This window comes from Artemia sp. Qi Xiang Cuo, chromosome 11 (genome assembly GCF_049724085.1).
Source record: "Artemia sp. Qi Xiang Cuo chromosome 11, ASM4972408v1, whole genome shotgun sequence".
Classification (NCBI taxonomy): Eukaryota; Metazoa; Arthropoda; class Branchiopoda; order Anostraca; family Artemiidae; genus Artemia; species Artemia sp. Qi Xiang Cuo.
The window spans coordinates 72,709,981-72,729,671 of NC_142804.1; the positions used below are offsets into that span (position 1 = coordinate 72,709,981).

The 19,691-nt window shown below is 36.3% G+C and overlaps 2 protein-coding genes across 4 annotated transcripts in view; one reads left to right on the forward strand and one right to left on the reverse strand.

Annotated features, from left to right (window-relative positions):
* The window catches only part of LOC148947325 (SLIT-ROBO Rho GTPase-activating protein 1-like), a 707,344-nt gene that overhangs the window by 28,707 nt on the left and 658,946 nt on the right, over nucleotides 1-19,691 (reverse strand). The gene's annotated exons all lie outside the window — the stretch shown is intronic.
* Nucleotides 1-19,691, forward strand: part of aus (argus) — a 143,957-nt gene that overhangs the window by 7,114 nt on the left and 117,152 nt on the right. Inside the window, exon 3 of the mRNA XM_089097123.1 lies at nucleotides 2,438-2,573. Within this exon, the coding sequence (XP_088953249.1) occupies nucleotides 2,438-2,573 (136 nt within the window). The remainder of the gene's footprint in view (nucleotides 1-2,437; nucleotides 2,574-19,691) is intronic.

Genomic DNA, 19,691 nt, shown 5'->3' on the forward strand with positions numbered 1-19,691 from the left:
GAATAGATTAGATGGTAAGGCTCATCGTATTGGACTCAAAAGCTAAGGAATGAGTTTGCTGGATTTCGATAACCTGCAAAAAATTAGGTGCGCCGCTTCGAACATGCATGGATAGATACTTCTAATCAAATTATAGATTTCTTAATTTTTCAACCTATTGGTTTACACTGTTGATGCTTAGGGAGGTTTGCATATATAAGCTGAAGCAAATTTTGCTCTATGACAACGGTCAGTTGGTTCTAGAATATACAACTGAGTGGCCAAAACTTCTGGCTGAGCAGGAGAAACGTCTCACACCGCATGTGAAAACAATTACCTATAAAGGGTGCTAAACACTAACTCTACCAACAGAATAATCAATATGGGGATTTGTCAGTTCACAAACCAGATAGACATATTTTATGGGGTCAGATAACGAGGATGGATGTACCTAGAAGTGCAGTTCGCATACCAACATCTAGATTGTCTGAAATGCTTCTTCAGTGGCAACTAAAGGGCATAAGACGACTGGGAAGGCCAAAGTATGCACTTCAAAGGGACTTTCAAGCAAGACAAGCATCGCATACACACAAGCATAATCCCATAGTTGAAATTACGCTTATCACCTAAGAGATGATTCGAAGCTCTTCTGACGCTTTCTGTGCTTCAGAAGGTAGAGAAAAAGCTAAAGTCTAATGTTAGATATATACAAAACTGCTGCAATTTCTCTTGTTTTCTCTCTCGAGTCTGTGTCAGTAATTGATCAGCCTTTAAACTCCTGATGGAAGACGGGGGGGGGGGGAAGCAGTGGCCACTAAATTGTTGCTTGAGTATTTAATTTGTCCGTGGGGTTTTCTTGTGAAGGGTTTTTGTACCTATCCTCAATTACTTCTATTTCTTGCGGTAATACAGTTTGGATTCAAAAAATACCATTCTACAATGCATGCAGTCCACCATCTTATCCATTTTATCAACTCTGCGCTTGAACATGGCGAATTTGTGCTTTCAATTTTTATATATGTTAGCAAAGCTTTTGATACTGTTGTTTTTAGGGTTTCATTGAGTAGGTTCCGTTTCTTATGGCGTTCAGGATGTATTTTTGGATTACTTTTTGTCTTATCTTATTGGAAGAACGCTCAAAGTGAACATTGATGGTTGCATTTCACGAAGTTATAGCGTCGGCTGTAGAGTTCTACAAGGTTCAATGTTTGGGCCGGTACTGCACGTTGTTTTTGTTGATGCACCTTGCGTTTTTATATTCCTGTGCCATCAATTACGTCATTTACTGACGATACTGTGTTTACAGTAACATCCTATGGTCTGAATCTTTTGATTGAAAAGGCTAAGCCTTAGTACCTATTGGTAAGTATTATATTGCTTAGCTGTTTATCTAAAACTAATTTTATGACTTTTTGTAGAGTTTGTACTCCTTATTTTTCTACAGAATAAATTTTGTCTGAATGGTGTATTGTTAATCAAGCTTTTAATGACAAATATTTAGGAAATTATATTGTGATGCTGTAGCAGCCAAAAGTGGCGAAAGTTTAGGTCTTATAAGAAGACTAAGGAGTGAGCTTCCACTAAGGAGTCTAATGACCCTCTACCATTCTTTTATTGGCCCATATTTGTTTTCTGGATGTTTGGTTTGAACCAGTCCTTTTTGTGTCAAGTTTTAAAAGGGTTCAGTTTTAAAAGAGTAAAAATTAAAGTCGTTCTTGTTTTTGGAGATTACATGATAATTTAAAATTGTACTATGAGTCGCTTCACTAATTTTAAAGTTTAAAATGTTTATAAGTTCAGAGAATATCAAATAGCTATTTTTGTTTTTCAATGTTGGAATAGACACACCAGAGTGCTCTTGGGAAGCCTTAAAGTCTAACTCTTTTTATCATTGTTATGAAACTAGGAATTCTTCGGGGATAGTGTCTAAGACTCAAGGCACTCAATGGGGATCTTTGTTTCCGCATTTTGCAGGACCGCAGGTGTGGGATCATCTCCTAAAGTGCAAGGGAGTATCTCCAGCATTTTTAATGAGGGGGGGGGGAAAGAGGGGTCCATATCCAGATAGTCAAGGAACATGGGCTATATAATTGTTATTTTATCCAACTTATTGTGGGGCAACTGCCCCCCCCCCCGAAACGACGCCTCTGCTGTAGGGCATAAGGCTAGCATAAAATATTAGCCAGTTCAAAAGTAGGTTGGAACGTTACCTTCGGGAAGCTATTAATAATTAGATTAAAATCTATTTACTCATTTTATTTATTTATTTGTTTTTTTTCAGTTTTTTACTTTTTTATTTGTAAGTGAAGTATGAATATATAGTAGGTTTAGGTTATAAGGATGGAAACAACCATCATATACAACCCACCGGGTTTCCCTGTTGGTTATCGAGAGATTATATAACTATTGTTCTCGTTAATAAACCTGTTTATTTTATTTATTTATCTTTCTAATTTAGCTCCATGTGTACATAAAGAACCAATAGGAGACATGTGCACGCGTGTCACTGCTGATGCGTACCTTTATTCAATGATTAGGATTGATGCAAAACCAGTGACCTGCCCATTACCTGCGCCATCTACATTTACCTACAGGTAAGTAGGACTTGAGTAGCAAAAAAGAGCCTGTATGCAACTAATCAAATGAACTATTACTAACACCCTTTTTTAGCACAGGACCGCCCATGGGCAGCATGAATTCTCACTCTCCTCCTCCACTCAGCTTTACTCTGAGGCTTCAATCTTTACCCTCTCCCCCTCGTCAAGACATTCACAATAATAAAAATAAATACGAACTGAACAAATGTGAAACGAATAAGTACATATGGAGGCTTTTTTTTTAAGACAAATTAAGCTCCCAATCCTTTTCACTGCCCTTGTTTCACTTTACAAATCAGAATTTGCTGAATGAAGTATTAGGCTAAGATAATCCAAATGATGATATAACACAACATAAACATAATAAATACAGCAAAAACTCCCCAAGTTTTAGAGAGGAGCGAAAAAAAGGAAAAAAGAAATTGTTTTGTTTTATTGTTGTTAAGTAGTAGGCCTACAATATAGGCAGCGGTGGTATTGGGTAAAAAGCTCTATTGAAGAAGGCTCAGAAGATACAAATGAAACGACTATTAGCTAAAAACTCATCTTAGACCTTAGTTTCACCCCAGCCTACAGCGTCATCCAGGGCATCAAATTCTCATCAAATCCAGGGCATCATTCTCTAAGGGTTATTGTAAAGGCAAGAAGATATTTTGAATTAATGTGACTTTTACAACATCCGACAAATTGAATATGATGAAAAAATCATTCACATCAAACGATAGTTTTCTTTGTCTGAGGGAATGGGAATACGATGTAAAGCTGACTTTCCAAAAGCAAATGCCAATTAAACACCTTTCAAATTACCACTGTTCTAATTAGCACTTTAGCTTGAACCTAGGTTGACCTTTAAAAAAAGGGTAAATGTGCTGCTATTATTCTGTTTCTAATGTACAAAGGTTATGAATTACGTAGAAGATAGTTTGCAATTTTTAATGTATTTTTATTGAGCGCCTAGCCTAAATAATGCTTTATTTATACCCTTTCAACTTGAAGTTAGTAACGAAGTTGGTTGGACAGCGTAAAAAGAAACCACAGTGTACTTGAATACTCTTTTATGAAGTTCTATAACAATCGGTTTATAACCCCGCAACAAAAAAAATCTAGGTGCCCTTATCTTCCCCCTCCCAACCCTAAAAAAAAATGTTAAAGAGAGTTTCAACTGGATCCCCCAGCCGTGAGACCAGACAGACTAGACTTGCGAAAGCTATAGCTTTGAAAAGAAAAGTAGCCCCCTCCACTTTAACCGTATTCTTTATCTATATCCACTTGTAAACTATACTACTTTCGTTTTTTTCTCCATAAATGCAACTTTTACCCAAAAATTGATATATTCTAAATATTTTACCTTTAACCGACTGAAAAAAGGCACAGTTTTGGAGTCAAACCCGTGATCGCCAGGTTGGGGATACGCCTTTGCTGTATTAATATTAGCAAGTGGGTTTATATAAACACATTTTCTTTTAGTGATAAATTTTGGTTAAGTAAAAATCGAAACAACCATATATATTTAAAAAATAGGAAAATTCAGGAATTGAGTATTAATGAAAAGAACTCCTATACGCAGCAGTGCAGTTTTTTGGTTATAGAAGCAAAGTTTTAAAAAAGAAGCGAGGGGGGAAATCAACAAAGAAAAAGCTAAAATACAGGACCAAACAGCTCCAACCTGTTTCAATTCAATTCAATTTATTCAAATAAAAATAAAACATAACACCAATAATAATAAAGATCCTGGAAGCGAACTTGTTATGGACCATAACAAAAAAAAAAAATTCAAAATGAAGAAGAGAGAAAAAAAGAAAAAAAGAAAGAGAAAACACAGGTAAATTAAAGCAAATTGACTAAAAATTTTGAGAATTATAATATCAAAGTTTAGTAGGATTCTTATTGTGAAAACTTGTGGATAGCTTGACACTGTAGGGTTTTATATTCCATTTAAGTATAGATTTATAAATGGGGGATCGCTGGGCAGAATTAGAGACACACTTGGAGACAATGAAAGAACGGTTGGATGAACGGAGACAGAGACTTTCAGAATTATTATTATTAAAATAAGATAATAATTGGCGAGGAAGATTTTTATGGTAAGCGGAGTATGCAAGGGATAGATTAATTTTTTGATGATTTATCCAAAAGGGATAATACCAAAATCGGAGTACAAGTCCTGGATGGGATATAGTCTGGGCAGTCAAAAAGCTGCTTTGACAGCACAGTTTTGGGCAGATTTTAATTCATTGGTAACTGAAGGATAAGTGTTTCCCCCAACAGATCCGCAGTATGAGATATATGGGTAAATATAAGAGTAATAAAGGGCGACAAGGATATCGGGAGGGAGAAAATAATTCACATATTGATAGGAATTCATGTTTTCTCTTCAAGAACCTAAGCAAAATTTCCGTATCTCTCATAAATCTTGTGAAATAATACCGTAAATCCTTGTTTCGAAAAAGAGAAATTCTGATTTTTCAAAACTTCGGGATTAACGTTTTAATATATTTTAGCTGTTTAATGCCATGCAAATAAGCAAAATAACATGCTCTCTTCTATATCAAAAAGGAACTGCACACTAAGAAATAATTTCCAAAGTTGTCATCTTGCATCGATTTCCTTGGCATCCTAGAAGCAACTGTTTGTTTTTTTTCAAACAAGATTTTCAAGATTTTCAAAATCTGAGCAAAATTTCCGTATTTCTCATGAATTTTCGTGAAGTTATACTGTATAATGTGATTTCGAAATTTAGAAGTTTAGATTACTTTCAATGGATCATCTGATACCAACGCAACTTTGCACATTCATCGTCCACATAATTCAATTCGGTAATTTGGTCTTATGAGCACCACACCAAAGATCTTGAAACATGAGGCAATAACCGGTTCTCATGGTCGTTATTCCAGACAATATTAGCTTCGGCTCGGTGGGAAACTACATTGTAGCTATATTTTAATTAAATATTTAGTTGGTAAGTTACTTTAGGTTAAGTATTTAATATAATACGGTCTGGAGAACCCCCCCCCCCGCCCCTCCCATAATTCTTTGTTGTAGTTTTCATAATTTTTTTGATAAAGTGTTATATTTCCATCATATTTTGTTTTATTTCATTAGCATTAACCAAACTTCACTTCTCGACAGAACTTGAGTCTGGTGGCTATAAGACACAAATACCTTTAATTCTGACCCCCTGGGTCCTAAGTACCTATCAGGTACTATTAAATGCGAATGGTATTTCAGAAACCCGTGAAATTTCTGTCAACAAGGTAATGACAACCGTCTTCTACGGCTGTGAAGGTTTTACTTGTGGACTTTTTATAAGGTTGAAGGATTATTCACAATTAATCTATAATGTAAAAGTTTTGAGGAAATTGTTTGCAGAATTAGCTAAAAAGTGTCCAGGAGAGCTCCATCATGGAATTCTCTTTCATCACTTCCAAGCAAATTCTTCACACACCCCATCCACCTTATAGCCTAGATCTAGTCTAATCGGACTTTTGCTCCAGCTTTTCCACTTGAAAAACGGAACCAGAAGTACCCTTTTTAGTGCCACGTGGCACTTAAAGATGGCGGAATTTATAAAAAGCACGTAGATATGAGCATTAGTTTTTAAATGAGCCATTAAGCGTCTCTCTATGATGATCAGGTAACCCGCCAGCCTTGTTGGAAAAAAAGTACATTGCCAAAAAGTGATTTTCCTTGTTGTTGAAGGCGGAGGACTGTAATCATTCTATATAGTACATGCTTTTTGACCCCAGTACTTCCAATGGTGCTCTTTTCGTTTCGATCTGACGCCATTTTTGAGGGGTTTCAGGCTTTTTAAAAATCATTATGAGTTTGTTTTCGCAATAAACTTTTGCTTTTAAGATTAACCAAAATAATATTCACCATTCCTGAATCAGCGTCAGATGGTATTTTTTTCTCAGGCAGTTTTTTCTTCTTTTTTTTTTAGAATGTGTTTTCAACTTTTGGTTGCTATGGGCTTCGGTTCGCTTTCTACTAGGTCGCAGCCATTGCTTCAACCATGATGCATACTATATGGCTGGCTAAACGGAAAGGGCCATGATTCAGTATTTCCTCTACTTAACCAAACTTTAAGAATAATTTCAATAAAGTTAAGCACAATATATCTTCTAAACTGTAAATTTTGCCAGAGGGGAAGTATGACATTTTTACCTGGATAACTTATTAAACCACACTGTCTTTCCATTTATAATTTAAACGAAATTTAAACATTTAATAAGACTGTTATTTTTTTAGAATATTTCGGCTGCACATCTGGAAGCCTTTATCCGTGGAAAAAAAGGAAGGGGAAAAATAAAAATAAAACTAGCTTAAACGAATTACGAGCACATTGAAAGATGATAAAAAATATGAATGCTATACAAATAAAAGTAAATAATAAAAACCAAAGAAATTTCCAATTTGATTAATTATTTTGAACTACCGTTCCGAACAAGTCCAATACCCTGTCCTGTGTTTTCTGCTTTCCATGATATACTTGTTATAAAAGAAACAATAACAACAACTCTAGTTAATTAGATTTAAACGTTTCACACTTAAACACAGGTTACGTTACTTAACGTAATATAACTTAACCACTTAAAAGGCTTGAATGTCATTTGCGCTTTACTGATAACCATATGTATTTTGAATAGCGTGATTTTTATTTACCATCACATCAGCAACAACAAGAAAATAAAATCACGACCGTAATACAGATTGCTGGAAGAAAACTAAATATTTGTTAGAATAGTTACATTTGTGACTTTCAATAATTTTACTTTTGTTAAAGGGCACTTTTTCTTATCAAAAGATTCCCTTTGTTTCAAGAAAATTGTATGATTTCATAAAAGTAAGTACAAAATGCATGCCTAAATACAAACTTAAAATGAACATTGGTGATTTTAAAGCAATCTGTTCAGTTGGTGAAGTAATATTTTCGATTGACGAATTAATAAATGACTATAATGTTGGTCTTCTATACTTTTGAAAACCAACAAAAAAGCAATAGTTCAGTATTGCGTCAAAGTAATGAAACCCATCAAAGTCCTTCAAATGAAATATCGCAGAGTATATCCTTTAAGCTGCTCCAGACTCCACTGGAGGGGAGTATTAAGCTTCTTAGTCTCTTCAGTTCTGCTTTATTGCTTTCATTAAGATATTAATAGCATTGATGTGCTACTCTTGAGATTTATAGAAGTAGAAAATTTTCGAATATCGATAATGACTATTCAATATCAAAACCCATTAATAGTAAAGGAATAATAAGGTTTGACCAGGAACAAATTGATAAAGTAATGCTATCTTCACTATCCAGACTATAAAAAATCGCTGAACAACATATCCAAAATTGCCATCTCTTACTAGTTGCGAAATTTGTTTTTTGTTTCGCCGTTTTTGTTTATTAATTTTTTTTTTTTTTGGAAAAAAAAAATGAAATATCACGAAACTGGTGTTTGATTTGTCTTTCTGTATCAGATTTAAAATCTGCAATGATATGGGATGTTAGTTTCTCTTAAATATCAAAAATAAGTCATAAGTACTCTGTTTCTGAACAAAAATTAACAGATTTTAAAGTTTCTGTTAAAAAAAAACAAGCGTTCGATAGAAGTTTCTAGATCGGTCTTTATTTGACAAGCAAGGTTTTTTTAGATCCTTCAAGATCTTTTTAATACCCTTCCTCCTGAACCTTGCCCAAAAACCTTGCTCTTCGCAGGCATTTGAGATCGAAATCCATTCACCTTCATCAAACAGTTCGTGGTAACGAACTGTAAGTAAGGAGCGACCCGGCTCAATGGTAACCGAAACTCTAAAAAACGGGATTTTGATACCAATAGATACATCAAAAGAATCAGATTTTAATTCTGATTTCAAATATATAAGTTTCATTAAGTTTAATCTTACCCATCAAAAGTTACGTGCCTGAGAAAATTTGGCAGATTTTCGAAAAAAGGGGGAAAGAACCCTTAAAAGTTATAGAACCTTAATGAAAATCACACCATCATATTCAGCGTATCAGAGAACCCTACTATAGAGGTTTCAAGCTCCTATCTACAAAAATGTGTAATTTTGCATTTTTTGCCAGAAGAAAGATCACGGTTGCGTGTTTATTTGTTTTTTTGTTTGTTTGTTTGTTTTTTTTTTTTTTTACCAGGGGTGATCTTATCAACCCCGTGGTCCTAGAATATCGTGGTAGGGCTCATTGGAATGGAAATTAAAAGTTCTAGTGCCCTTTTTAAGTGACCAAAAAGATAGAGGGCAACTAGGCCCCCTCCCACGCTCATTTTTTTCCCAAAGTCACCCGATCAAAATTTTGAGATACCCATTTTGTTCACCATGGTCGAAAATATGATAAAAATGTCTTTTAGGATGACTTGATCCCCCAAAGTCCCCAGGGGGAGGGCTGAAAGTTATGAACTTTACTCAATGTTAACATATAGTATTGGTTATTGGGAAGTATACAGACTTTTTCAGAGGAGATTTTTTCTGGTAGGTGGGGGAAGGAGAGGGTCGGGGGCTATATGGAAGGATCTTTCCATGAAGGAAGTTTTCATGGGGGAAGGGACATTGCTATGCAGGGGGCGCCGAATTTCCCAGCATTATTAAAGAAAAAGATCAGGAATTAAATAAAAAAACAAGTTTTTCAACTGATCAACTGATTGTGATTAAGAGGTTATTTTTAAAGAACTGGAAAAAAAATTCGAACTATAGTTTAAAGAGCAGGGTATTGACTAGGGGCGAACCCCCTAATATACGTGTTAAAAATTTATGAATATAGAAGTTCGTTACGTAAGTTAATTCTAAGTTACGTATATTTATTACTAATAAAAACGTTCGTAAATAAAATTAAACAAGTTTCGAGAAAGCCATTTAACCAAATTAATATGCAAATTTTGTTTTAATTATTCATGTACGGTGAACCAGAATCAAAACCTGCATTAATTCAAAAACGTTCAAATATTAAATAAAAAAAACAAGTTTCTTTTAACTGAAAGTAAGGAACGACGTTAAAACTTAAAACGAACAGAAATTATTCCGTATATGAAAGGGGCTGTCCCCTCCTCAACGCCTCGCTCTTTACACTAAAGTTTGACTTTCTCACAACTCTATTTTTTTAAACAATAAAAAAACTTTAGCGTAAAGAGCGAGGCGTTGAGGAGGGGACAGCCCCCTTCATATACGGAATAATTTCTGTTCGTTTTAAGTTTCAACGTCGTTCCTTACTTTCAGTTAAAAAAACTTGTTTTTTTTATTTCACTATAAGAAACGATGTGGTAAAAATTATTTGTAATATAACGTAAAAAAATTGCACATCTGATTGATCAAAGGAACAAAAATCCAAGGGAAAATTAAATCACAGGCTTAAAGCTAATCCTCAGAAAATTCATCTTCTTGACACTTCGCGTTGTTGCACGAAACTCCTCTCCATACTCGACAAGCTATGGTGCATTCCAGGCCATTTTTCTTGCAGGAGCATCTATCACTGTCGCAACCATCAGCTCGGCAAGAACACTTCACTGTCTTTAGAAGATGAGGAAGAGCAGCGGGGAGATCTGTCATTTTTGGCTCTAAAACTTCGTTGCCTTAAAGATTCCATCCCCAGCTTAGGGTGTCAAACCATGTTCCCTAGCCAAATATGAACCTGGCTGTAGACTCGGAACGAATGATACTTCGCTGCCATCATAGTCGGAGGCAGCTCTTGTGGGTGTACGAATGAGGTGACAGTATTGACTTTTCTCTAGAAAACTTGGTTCCTGGCAGTGTCAAGACTTGGAAGATCCTGGCAGTTGTAGAGTATCAGCAAAGCTTTCTCTCCAGCCGTAGCTATCTCATCATGAGATGCAGATTTTTGGTAAACAGGGTACCGGCGTCTCTGAAACTCGAGCTGCATAACAATAGCTGAAGAGCTTTTCCTTTTCTGATGCCATAAAGGTGCGATGTTGTGTCGCAACCCAGTATGGCGTGACAGAACGGCATCAGCTGGCACACTTTTGATCCTAGCTTGTCTTTTATCTGACAAATATCCCAAGCTGAGTATTCACTTCCGAGTTTTGCTTCTGGCGAGAAATAAACTCGATTTGAACTCGTGTCTACATGACAGATGAGGAGGACGAGAAAATCCGTGTCATCAGCAACCACAATGGTGTCGCTATGGAGTGCAGTTTCCGTAGCCTTCTTCACTATGTCTAGATCAGCATCTCCTTCAGAGTGGTATACATCGCAACCGCTGGCTACCAGAGCGTTTGCAAGAATCTTCAGAAAACGCGATTTGTTCTCCTTGCATGAATGAAACTCCTCTTTCTTCATGCAAATATTTACGTCTTTGGTAAATAACACTTCGCGGCCGACAGATCCAGCTCGACGCAAATCGGTTGCATATTTGATTGACGGACCGCCGTCCTATCCGTCGAAAACGACAACTGCACGGGGATACTTTTTTTCTACGTAATGAATGTACGAAGACATGATAGCCTTGTATGTGGAAGCGACCTTTCCACGGGATCTGATGGAGAAGTATGCCCCCGTCTAAGACGAAGCTGGTAATTCCCACCGGTCTTGGGGACTGAGCATCAAACCCACATGACTGATAGACTGCTTTTGCTAGCTCGGGCTTGTTGGCCTTTCGCATGAATCCGTTTCTTTCGAAAACAGTAGGAGGAATGGTACAGAGCTGAAACTTGAAATAATCTTCCTTGAGACTAGACCTCTTGGCAACGATAATGAACCTCTGAAAAAGTAGCGCCGGGTCGATGTGCACTACTTCAGAAGAGCCTGACTTTTTGTGGTCATTAGAGTCATTTAGTCTTTCTTTTTAAAGACGTGTTTCTTCAAGGTCTTTTCTGACATCTTGTCTAAGATTTTCTTCCCAGCTGATTCCGCTTCGTCAACATTCACGCCTGGAGATCAAGTTACTCCATTTGCAACGTCTCAGTTGTACATTGCCTTTGAATGGGGATAATACTTTGAAGAAACCTACCAACTTCGCGGCATCTTCCCAGTCACGATTTTGTCTGATCAGACTCAAGTCACGATGCTGCTCGCTTGTAGAGTAGCCGATATTCGCCAGGGTCTGCATTAAGAGGTTGACCTCAAGACACGACGGCCTCGATAGGACCCAAATTGCTCTCTGTTCTTCAGTCATGCCACCACCACCAGTGAGTCCTCCCGATTTCTTTAGGCTTCGCATGTACTCTTGTTCAATAACTAAGTCTGCTGAGAGGCCGGCCCAGCGCCGATCTGACCTTCTAATCGCGTGTCCTTGCTCACTGAAGATCTGAAACGTTTTTGGGTAACGACTGGGAAGTTTAGTTATCTCTTGGATGTACAACCAGACAGATTTCACGTAAATTTTGTGCCCAGATGCGGCTAGGTAGGGAAGCATTTCTGCTGCAACCTGCAAATGCAGGTTCCATAGACCCAGTCTCTCGGAACGTATAAACTTGAGAAGCTTTTCAACCATGTCAAGGTACTGCAGCCAGAACTTTGCTGTTCGGTGATCTCGCAGGTCTTCAATCTTCTGTTTGATAATACTTTCCAGTAGTCCCAGCTCTGGTGCTTCGTCAAGGTCTTTGGGAGACATTTTTCCCTCAAGGGTGTCGTTGAAGAGTTTCTCAAGGCTGAAAGTATCCAAAGTTCCCGCATCTTGTCCTAAAAGATAAGCGTAGAGAGCCGAGCTCACGAGAATATGAGCTCTAATAGCTCTAGAAAACACTTTCCCAGAGAGTATATATGGTACCCTTGCCGGTGCTTATACTATTTCCAAGATTTCTTGGAGCCCTCTGTCTTTCATTAGGTGCCCTATGCATCCGACAAAGCTCATCATCATGTGAAAGCCTCCAAGTTTCGTGATAATGTTTTCTAACTCATTTGACACGTCGGACTTGATAATTTTCATTGCCTTCCACCAAAGTGGCTGATTGAATATGACGACTGGCGTAAATCCGTATTTTCTCCCATGAGAAGCAATGAAGCACAGGGTTGAGTATAGGCATTTCTCATTGGTAGAAGGCAGATCGATCACGGGCAAAAAAATAATACTTGCCTTGTCGCAAGGGGTTTGTGCATCTTCGTCCTGAGAGTGCGAGAAAACCGATTGCATAAAACCATTCCAGTGAGGTCTTGGGCTCTTGAAAAACCACGATGACAACCAGAGCTGGTCAAGGAATGCGAATGGATCGTCCACAATGGTCTGTGATATTTTCTCGTACCGAATCTGAGAAAGCACCGCTACACTTATCCGAAAAGGGTAAATAGGGACTCGACCTTTGAGCGTTATGGTGTCTAGAGAAATACTCCCTCTTGGGATTGGGGCCACTCTGTTTTTCAGAGGGGGAGTGACAGATGCTAGAATTGCCATACTGTGGAAAGTGCCCTTTCCGTCAATCGTGCACATATCGTGATCTGCATTAACGGACAAAAAAACACACACAAAAAAGATATCATGGTTATCACTTTTTGCCAAAAATAGCGAAATTTTGCTTTTTTTTTGCTAAAAATGGATTGTTTCATTTTATTTGACGTTTATAAGAAAAACTAAACGTCAGAAACGGTTTCAGCTCTCAATTCTGATACAGATAGACGTATCAACCACTCATTTCGTGACACTTCAGTTTTTCATGAAAAATAAAAATTAATGTAACAAAAATAACGAAAAAAAAAAAAAAAAAAATTTCGCAACGGGTTAGAGATGGAGATTTTGGATATGTTGTTCAGCGCTTTTTTTTTTTGGTCCTGATGGTAAAGAAAGCATTACTTTATCAATTTTTTCCTGGTTCGGGCATTTTGTTTTTCGTATTATTGCTGCGCTATAAATCCGGGAAAAGTATTGGTTCAGGTTAAGTGGGTTAAGGAATGAGAAAATAAGTAAAGGTCAGTAGAATTTACGCATAGTTTCTTTAGAATGGAAGAGGGAACGTCTAACAGCTTCCCAGATGTCGCTAACCTGGCCTTTTTTTGGGGGGGGGGGGTAAGGGGCTGGTTGCGCAATGGCCTAACAGGTTTTATCCCCCCCCCCCGTGATTTTGAAAATATCTTTTTTGCTATTCATTGAAATTAAAAAAAGATTGACTAGCCTTAGATTTTGAAAAGGTTTTTTTTTTTTTCTTCTCAATTTTTTTTAAATGTCTCTCCCCCCCAAATTTTCGTGAATTGGTATCCCTGGCAGAAGAGCTGACAAATTTTGTGCATTTGATTGAGTGTCTCCAGAATTATAACGAATAAATTAGTCAGTTGAAGAAAAACTAACTGCATTGACTACTTTGCTTGATGCTATTCTTGGAAAACACTCAATCAAAACATAACCAGGCTCGAGTGCTTTTGGATATCAAAAAGTCGGTTTTTGGGGGGCATTAGGAGCAATTAGTTTAGTAAAATACTAAGTGGTTAAGTTATGTACAACGTTAAACAAATCATTTCAAACTGTGCTAACAGATAATTGCACAAGACCATCATAATCATCATATAAAATCATCACAATCATCATAAATAAACGATTCAACAACTAAAAATATCGACTGGAAAAGAAAAGTCAAGCTCCGATAAACGTGAAAGGCTTTCTAGGATTTTTTTTTAATTTATATTTTAAGATTTATTTATTGCTCATCCAAAAATTCCGCTTCGTTTCTGCTGTGTTGAATTTTCCGTAACGTAACATATATTTATAAAACGTAACATTCTACGTAGAAGGAACTGCCTCCGTTAAGGGACAAAATTTAATCCTCAAGATTGCATAAAGAATATAAAGTCTAAGTCATGCTAGTGGGAAAAGTTCTACGGCTTAGTGTGAAAGCACCATTAGCGTGACATAATGATTCTTGCTAAAAATTAGGCTATCGAAACTGTTTTATGTCTCTCTGGTACTGAATTGATAATAAAAAGAATAAACGCATAACAAATAATATTCTATTTCATGAAAATTTATGAATATTTTCATTAAAATGAATTAATCTCGCTTAAATCTCAAATTAATATCTTAATTTGAGTTTAAAAGTAATGTTCAACCACCAGAGCCAAACCTAAATAGTACATGTTAGTGTATATTTTTTTTTACCGAATTGCCTTAAGGCTACTTTAAAAATTTATAGTTAAAACATTATATATGGAACCTCCATAATATAGCCAATGTCCACGCTAACTCCCATCCCAGTGGTGGAAGCACATATAAGCCCGGTTGTGCTGCGGAGAAGCATCATTGCTATCTCAGTTGTTGTTGTAGTTTATTATTATATTTATTATTATTATTATGGCGATCAGTGGTCAGTAGCTTGGTTACAGTAAGAGATAGAAACTTGTAACTTTTTCCCTGCATTGGACTCGTCAAATGGACAAAATGAGCCCCTGAAGCTTTCAAGATTTCCAGTAATTCTTCCGTAAAATTGGATTTTTTTTTTCTAGCTTTCTAAATAGCATAAACGGAAAGTAAAGAAAAATAGCCCTAGCTCCGAGAGTAAACTTATTAGGAATCATGTAATATCAGAATTGATAGAAATTAGAAGTATCTCTTAGAATCCTGAGATGGAATTCTTTCTCTCTTCTAGTCAGAAATAGCCATGGAAATGTTAATCCGAAAAACCCAAATTCCGGGTTTTATGATTGGCTTGAATAAAATTTTCTGAAATTATGTCTCCATGTAAAGCTTGGGGCCAGAAACAGACTGAAATAAATCCATCTAAAGTCCAACTAATTAGAGATGAGGTGTCCAGAATTCTTATCAATTGCACATCTACTAAAACCTAGTCAACAGCGGCAGTTATGACCTTGGGTGTCCGTGCTCAATCAGGCCACAGTGCGAGAAGATTTCCTAATTTACTAATGCTATGGCGATACCAATACACCTAGACAGATTACAGTGACCGACATTTAAAAGGAGCTGCGCATATATTCCGGAGGTGAAAGCTCTCCGAATACTATGCACAATCATTACAAGCTTTACTCCTTTTCAAACATTTCGTGGTAACGAACTGTAAGTAAGGAGCGACCCGGCTCAATGGTAACCGAAACTCTAAAAAACGGAATTTTGATACCAATAGACACATCAAAAGAATTAGATTTTAATGCTGATTTCAAATATATAAGTTTCATCAAGTTTAGTTTTACCCATCAGTTACGTGCCTGAGAAAATTTGGCGGATTTTAGGAAAAAGGGGGAAAGACCCCCTAAAAGTGATAGAACCTTAATGAAAATCACACCATCATATTCAGCGTATCAGAGAACCTTACTGTAGAGGTTTCAAGCACCTATCTACAAAAATGTGGAATTTTGCATTTTTTGCCAGAAGAAAGATCACGGATGCGGGTTTATTTGTTTTTTTTCTTTCTTTTTTCCCCAGGGTTGATCGTATCGACCCCGTGGTCCTTTAATATCATGGGAGGGCTCATTGGAACGGAAATTCAAAGTTCTAATGCCTTTTTTAAGTGATAATGGAGTGCAACTAGGCCCCCATTTTCCCAAATGGGCAACTAGGCCCCATTCTCCCAAGCTCATTTTTTTTCCCAAAGTCACCCGATCAAAATTTTGAAATAGCCATTTTGTTCAGCATTGTCGAAAATATGATAACTATGTCTTTTAGGATGACTTAATCCCCCAAATTCCCCGGGAGGAGGGCTGAAAGTTATGAACTTTAACCAATGTTAACATAAAGTATTGGTTATTGGAAAGTATACAGACGTTTTCAGGGGGGATTTTTTCTGGTAGGTGGGGGGGGTCAGGGGTTATATGGGAGGATCTTTCCATGAAGGAAGTTTTCATGGGGGAAGGGACATTGCTATGAAGGGGGGGGGCGGATTTCCCAGCATTATTAAAGAAAAAGATCAGAAATTAAATAAAAAAAAACAAGTTTTTTCAACTGAAAGTAAGGAGCAACATGAAAACTTAAAACGAACAGAAAATATTACGTATATGATTAGGTTCACCCCCTAGTCAATACCTTGCTCTTTAAGCCAAAGATTTTTTAGTACCTTCATAAGAGCTATTTATTCTAATTAACAGCCTTTGTGATTAAGGGGTCATTTTTCAAGAATTGGAATAAAATTCGAACTTAAGCTTTAAGACAAGGTATTGAATAGGGTGCGGACCCATTAATATACGTTTTAAAAATCTATGAATATAGATGTTCGATACGTAAGTTAATTCGTAAGTTACGTATATTTATTACTAATAAAAACGTTCGTAAATAAAATTAAACAAGTTTCGAGAAAGCCATTTAACCAAATAAAAGTAAAATTAATATGCAAATTTTGTTTTAATCATTCATGTACGGTGAACCACAAACCGAAACCTGCATTAATTCAAAAACGTTCAAAAATTAAATAAAAAAAACAAGTTTTTTAACTGAAAGTAAGGAACGACGTTAAAACTTAAAACAAGCAGAAATTATTCTGTATATGTAAGGGGCCGTCCCCTCCTCAACGTCTCGATCTTTACGCTAAATTTTTACTTACTAACAACTATATTTTTTTTAAACAATTAAAAACTTTAGCGTAAAGAGCGAGGCGTTGAGGAGGGTACAGCCCCTTTAATATACGGAATAATTTCTGTTCGTTTTAAGTTTTAACGTCGTTCCTTACTTTCAGTTAAAAAAAACTTGTTTTTTATTTATTTAATCATTGTAAATAATCGACAGGTTTGCAAGGAGATAGTCCGTAGGCCTATATGACACTACCTCTGTGGGAATGGGGTCTGGGACCCTTTTCATCAGTTGAATTACAAAGTGGGTTGGCAAAATTTAGAGAAAAGCGGGTCGATAGCTACATTTATGGTGATGAGCGTCCGTGCTCATTCAGGCCTTTATGCGGGAAGGTCTCTGTACGTTACCCAACGCCACCATCGTCCGTGACACAGCGCCACCCTCGCCACTACTGGCTTCCGGTAGGGTATGGTATCGTGGTCGAGAGGTCCCACGGCTTCTACGAGTTACTCCCGTACTGCTATTATAACCAGTATGGGTACGACAAGTGTACTACCTGTGGGTGGAGTAAGTGCCACACTATTTGGCCCAAGGTGCCACAACCTCTGCCACCACTAATAGATATATCCTTAGAGGGGAACGGGTTTTCTGGCAGATACTACAATTACGATAACTCTCAATAATCTCTTCCTAACCCTACCAGGGTTCGAGGAAAATAATCTAATACAGTCGTTGAAAATAACTCACTTTTATTACCAATGCCAACTCCAACATTAACTCGTTTAACTCTAGACCAGGGTTGCCACCCAGAGAACAAAGAAATCACTAAGTTTTGTGATTTCTTGGTTAATTTTCTTCAATAATCTAGTGATTTATGAGCTGATATAGTGATTTTTTGTTTAGGCAATATAAAAAATCACTAGAAAATAGTGATAAATTACTAGAGGTGGCAACCCTGCTCTAGACAGGAACTAGCTCAAAAAGCGTATATGCAAAAAGATGTATTTCGCCTCTTTCACCATCGTGTGACAAAGGGGCCCAATAAAATCAATGGAGACCCAAAATTGAACTTGCTTTACGCATAAATTATATTTGAATGAAATTTACCTAGCTCGTGAAAAGATTATTTATCTTTTGAAAAGATAAACCCCTAAATTATAGTGCAAAGACAAGGGTCCGTAAAAGTCTTGTAACTTTCTTTTTTTTTCGTTTTTTTTTGTTACCTACAGGAAACATAATTTGCCTAATGCATGATAATAAATCCATCCAATCTTCACCCTCTACTATTAGGGGATAAAAATCAGATTCAATCTCTTTTATATCAACAAGTGAAACATTTAAAAAGTATAATGTTTGTTTTAAAAAAATAGGAATTCTCCTTTTAAAAACTCCTTATGAACATTGGAAATGTTTCCAAATATTGGGGACCATTTGAATAGAAATTTGCAGTGAAGCACTTGAAAAATCCCTTGCTTTGTATTTGAAGTATATTTCCATAAAAAGTATATCTCCTGTTTTGTCAGTATTCCATCAGTGTTAAAGAAGTCCCAGGGCCATTTAAGAGACTATTCTTTTTTACTTATTTTGATAGCTAAAGGCGTTATTTTTTCTTTTCTTTTGTCTTGGACATAACAAAGATAACCCGATATGACACGTAGAAAAAAGATCGATTTTCAGCTATTGTTCTTCTCATTCAAAGAGAAAACTTTATCTAACTAATTTTAGTTGGACTACAAAGTTCTAGTGTCTACAACATTCGGCCATGCTTCTGTTGGCTGAAGAGGGACATTTGTTTAGCAAAGCTAGAACCAATTCGACTATCTACAATCAAGGATGTTAGGGTCGTAGGAAAAGCCGAATGGTAACAAATCGAGTTTAATTCACGCATGTTTTGTGGACCCTCGAATTAAAGCTTTTAACAAGTCCTTTCACATTAGGCTAACGTAACAATTCGTAAAACTATGAGGATCATGGCTTATTTCATCATAATCACCATATGCAAGCTACTCAAAAAAAAAAAAAAAAAAAAAAATGGAATGGAGATGGAAATTCAAGCTTTGATGATGATCTTGTGGTTCTTGCAGCAAGATGTCTGTTGATTAAAAAAAAAAAAAAAAAAAAAAAAAAAAAAAAAAAAAAAAAAAAAGTGGTGAAAGGCCTTCTAGGAGAAGATTCTTAATTTATCTTCAAAATTTGTTAATTTTCTCATCCAAAATTCCATTTTGCTGCTACTATGTTGACTTTTCCATAACGTAGCATAAACCTACTTAATAATAATAATATTAATAATTTTATTTCAACCCTTCATACAAATACAATGTAAATGCTCGAAGGAGTTATAAAAACAAAAGAAAAAATAACAAAAAAATCACACAACGCTACAAAACAAAATTAAACTGTGATAACTATGGAAAAGAGAAAAACAAACGAAATGAAAATCATGATTTAATGCACAAGACTAGCCAATGGAAAGTCGTGGATCTTTCTATTTCAACTTTTGAAACGGGTATACAACTCATCCATTTTCTTACTTATCTCAAAAATATAGTACCTCTGCGAAAAATAAGAGTTTCTGAACAATATGGGAGTTCCCAATAAATGTTTGCAATACCGAAAAAAAACTGAACGAATTTGGTTAAGTTCGGTTTTACTAAAGCAATTCCATAAAGGTGTTAAAAAAAGACATGTGGCTGCAATAACTAGATTTTTAGTAGCTTTGA